Source organism: Pundamilia nyererei, unplaced genomic scaffold (assembly GCF_000239375.1).
Source record: "Pundamilia nyererei isolate P.nyererei 1_Seehausen unplaced genomic scaffold, PunNye1.0 scaffold00373, whole genome shotgun sequence".
In the NCBI taxonomy this organism is placed as follows: domain Eukaryota; kingdom Metazoa; phylum Chordata; class Actinopteri; order Cichliformes; family Cichlidae; genus Pundamilia; species Pundamilia nyererei.
In genome coordinates, this window is record NW_005187774.1 from 28,535 (window position 1) to 33,050 (window position 4,516).

A 4,516-nucleotide genomic window follows, 5' to 3' on the forward strand; every position below is an offset into this window, starting at 1 on the left:
CTGGGATGGTCAGTTTGGTAAAGTAAATCCGTTGGGTATCTTTCTTTGCCTTTAGACAACAATTCTGATGGCAAAAGAGCCAAACGGGACAGGCCAAAAAAAAAAAAAAAAAAAAAAAAAAAGATCCTCTCTCAGACCTTGGTATTTCTTGAGTTCCTTGTCTTCCTTCTCCCTGATCTTGCTATCACCATCTATGATTACGACCTTCCTTCTCTGCTTGTCGGCCACCACTATGTCTGGTTGGTTAGCCATTAGCACTTTGTCCGTCTGTATCTGAAAGTCCCATGGGAGCTTAGCTTGGTTATTCTCAACCACCCCTGGGGACGTATCTCCTTTGGACCGCAGGTCTTCCAGACCAAAACCACCACAAATGTTACTGTAAACTATGCCAGCCACTTGGTTATGCTGTTGCATGTATACCATGCCTTCTAGCATATTTTTCATTCACTTTTTGTTCACTTTCATTTAATAATAAATAATAATAATAATAATATAATAATAATAATAATGAAGAAGATCTTTGTCTATTACTTTTCCCTTTCACACATTAGATGCTAAGCTAATGGGCCAAAAGCAGCACAGACATGAACAAACCATCTGTTTGTCACTGACAGAACAGCACATTGATTTGAGATCTGTAACGCCATGTTAAAATACATGGTTCCAGTGCAGGTACGTAGAAATGTTCAAGAAACATGTGTTTATTCATGATTGTTGAATAATAATGGCACGAATGACCAGTCACCAGTGTTTTTATTCTCCTAAAGTTATATTTTCTTCTCTAGATATTGTAGCCCACACTCATCATTCTGTAAAATCCACAGAATCACTGTGAGTGACTTGTTATAGTCAAACAGAGAATAGTGTGGGGTTCTTTTGATTTACACACGTGTAACAAAGAAGCAACAGTGCCTTGAATTACAGACACAATAGCGAGCTGGATGTTTTTCTTCAGGGAGCCGGAGCGGGAAAGAGGCATAAGGACTATTTGTTGTTCCCATGGTGTTCTCAACCACTATTTGCATGCTGTTTGAATAGGCTTGCCTCAGGATGGGGTGAGGCAAGAAGGCTTACATAATTCATACTGCTCCACAACAACATGCATAAATGTGTGCATGTTGTTGGAACAGCTTTTAATTTCCAAACCACCAGATTTTCAGTTTTAGTTCAAATGTAGTTATAGTCTTCAGTAAAAAGCATAATGATGACTGTGGCAGCCGTTTTGGATAAAAACAACTCATTAAAACATTAAACAGCACATGATGTTGAGACTGGATCATCTCAAATAGACTGTATAAAAAACGTACAGCAGGAACAACATCTATTGATCAGACAGCTTCGTCTATCAAGGATTTGCAGCGTCTACTCTACAGGATAGAATAACCAACATTTTCTGCTCGTATTTGCAGGCGGAGCTCTCTGCCTCATTTAAAAGGGCTCTAGATGACTACAGAAACAATCGAATCCAAACAGACAAAGTACTCACCACTCTGTAGCACAAACTAACACAAAGAATAAAACAATATACAGCTGAGGCGGAGTGAAGGCGCGAAAGAACTTACAGGCAAAAGAGAAACAGAAGGATTCCCATTGTTCGTACCTGCGTCTTCCTGCAGTGGCTCTTGCTTTGCATCTTCCCTGCAAACACAGGTCACATTTTATGAGAAGGAGGAACAGAGTACTCACACACAGAGGTAAGTTTCCATCACTTCTGAGATCATTACGCTGAGTCGGGATGGGGATACGTTTACTATCACCACCTGCCATATTCTAAACATGCTCTTAAAATATCCCTGCAGCTCGTCTTCATGCTAAAAATAAACTATTTATATTTTTATTTCATTCATAAAATAAAGCCAAGTCACTACATCCTAAGTAGTCCACTTAAGCACACATAATGTGGGCAGGATACGGTACTATTGTCGTGGGCACCATCCTTTATAAACATTGGGTACTGTGTGTGAAGGGTGGCAACAGTATGCTCCATCTTCATCCTCAATCTCCTCCACAAATATGACAAAAATGAGGTCAATTATACAGGTATTTACTATTTCTTTAAATAGTAAATACCTGTAATAGTAGTAATAGTAGTAAAGTAGCAGAAGTAATAAACTATTTACTAAGTAGTAGTAAATAGTTTATTACTTATTTTACTTTAGTCAAGAGTTTGAGTACACCTGAGGATGTTTCTCATGATCAATCAAATAAAAACTATGACGCACAAAATGAAACTCTGACTACTATCCACAGGAAACATTTGTGTTTCTTAAAATGTGTTCTCAGCAGAACAACAATGATGTTAGGAAGTGACATCTCAAAATCATATTGATCAGTGTAGCTTAGTTCATCTTTTGTCTTTGTTTAATTTAATGCCCCAATGAAAAGTCATCATCTATTAAAAACAGTCCTCAGACCTGACCAGCTGTCTGTACTGGAAGAACACATAAAACAGTTGGTGTTGTTGCATCTTAAACTGACAGTATACCGACTACTGACCCTAGTGCCATTGTAACTTTCAGCTTGTGATCATAGAACCAGTGAGTTAATAAAGCCATCGAACCAGAGAAGGTTACAATGATCACCTTTCCTCTTGCATTAGTATGAAGCCAAGTCAGTAAAGTGGGTCTTCACATATATTCTCCCATACAAGGATTTAGTTCATGTTTCAACATTATATATATAAGTCCAGGATACTTTCTGTGAATCATTACAAAGCAGCTGGGGGTGTGACCAGGTGAACACAGGTTTTCTGGGTAATTGAGATTTGATTTAAAAAGAAAAAAGTCATTTCCATTAAAATTTAGACTCCAAAACATTTGATTTGAACCCTTAAATTTGCTGCCTAGCTTAGTCACTCATTAGACGAGTAATTTAAAAAAAAAATTGTATTTTGGGCTTAACAGTTCCCAACTAGGCGTGTGAAAAATTCACCGCAAAGTACGCGGCGTTATCACGGCGAAGCGTGTAACAGGCACGCCGTGCCTCTCCTCAACATGAAATGGACACACTTGCGGAAGTTGCAGTATGTTGCCAGCAGAGGGAGATATGTTCAAGCCATCATGAACATAATAATGGGAACGCATTATTACATTATTATCACATTTATATGTATGTACATATCAGTCCCTTAGCTTAATGGTTTCTGACAATGAGGACCCTTCACATGTTTTTGTTCACTACTGATATCATCTCTCCCTGCTGCTAATGCTACTTCTGCAGGCATGAAATGCTGTGTCTATTATGCGTTTTTCTATGATATTGGGTAAGGTAAAATGTGACAAAACTACAAATAAGTGAAGTGGTATTTTGTAATCTTAGAGGTTGATTGCCAACTGTTTACACTGACAAAGCAGTCTGTATTCATGGCTTGATACTCACTGAGTGACACTGGTGCTGAGCCACTTCCCAACACTGTCCTGACTTGGATATCCTGCGGTGGACAAGCAAATTCTAAAGAAACCACTAACAGTAAACACAAAGAGACGGCAGCAGGACGCTTCCACTAACAGATTGCACCATAACAGCAACAGTTGAACTGACATGGTCATTTTACACTTTAACAGTAAAGACATCCTCTCTAATACAATGAGAAGCATGTGGCTATTTTTGGAAACAAGTTGGAAGTATTGTGGGTCACATGTCAGAAAAGTAATGAAAACACTAACATGATCTGGGGAGCTATTATTCTAATTCATCTTTAGTTATCTTTATATTAGCAACATGAGATTTTAAGCAAACGAGAATAAAACTGGCAAACAACTAGTATTCTTTAGTTTTGGTATGTAAAGTGCATGTAGTTTCCATACCGTGAGTGTCCTGGTCCATAATGGAAACACATGGGCCCGCGTTGCCCCAGTGGACCCTGGATGCAACGAGTTTGGCCCTTTTGGCCGCAGCTCCTTCAAACGCCATGAAAGGAGGGTAGGACGGAGACAACTACAGAGAGAAACTTCAGAACATCAGTATGACGTATACAGAATTATAGGCTGATGTACACATGACTTACCAGTGTGAATTTCAGGCACCAAGACAGTTGAGCCTATAACTGGATCAACACAGAGAGCAGCTTTCATCGCGCTCTCTTCCCACACTGTAAACATGACTGAGCAAAGAAGGGACATGCAAATGACCTGGTTAGACTTTTCAGCCCTACAAGGAAATACTGTTTCCTGGTTGAGTGATTAATGCCTTTGAATACTTCCTGCTCTTATTTTATCAGTGTGTGCCTGCGTACATCCACATGAAAATGTAAGACAATGTCTTTGTACTCCCCCCCCAGGATATGTCGTAAAGCTTTATTCTAAGAGTGTTATAAAAACATGTAATTGTGTGAAACGATCTCGCTCTCATCAGAGTTTTGTTCATTTTTTAATTACTTGTTACTTCCTCTGCTGGTTACACAGTTCATGTCCTAATACATGTCTACTTTTAAGATTAGGCTTAAAACTTTCCTTTTTGCTAAAGCATATAGTTAGGGCTGGACCAGGTGACCCTGAATCCTCCCTTAGTTATGCTG

The 4,516-nt window shown here is 39.0% G+C and overlaps 1 protein-coding gene across 1 annotated transcript in view; it reads right to left on the minus strand.

Moving 5' to 3' along the window:
• The window catches only part of itprid1 (ITPR interacting domain containing 1), a 30,659-nt gene extending 26,554 nt beyond the window's left edge, over window positions 1–4,105 (minus strand). Inside the window, exons 1-4 of the mRNA XM_013915827.1 lie at window positions 4,007–4,105; window positions 3,807–3,936; window positions 3,379–3,430; window positions 1,601–1,638 (exon numbers count right to left, since the gene is read on the minus strand). Coding sequence (XP_013771281.1) covers window positions 1,601–1,638; window positions 3,379–3,430; window positions 3,807–3,912 — 196 coding nt within the window. The 5' untranslated portion in view covers window positions 3,913–3,936; window positions 4,007–4,105. The remainder of the gene's footprint in view (window positions 1–1,600; window positions 1,639–3,378; window positions 3,431–3,806; window positions 3,937–4,006) is intronic.
• Between the last annotated feature and the right edge of the window lie 411 nt (window positions 4,106–4,516).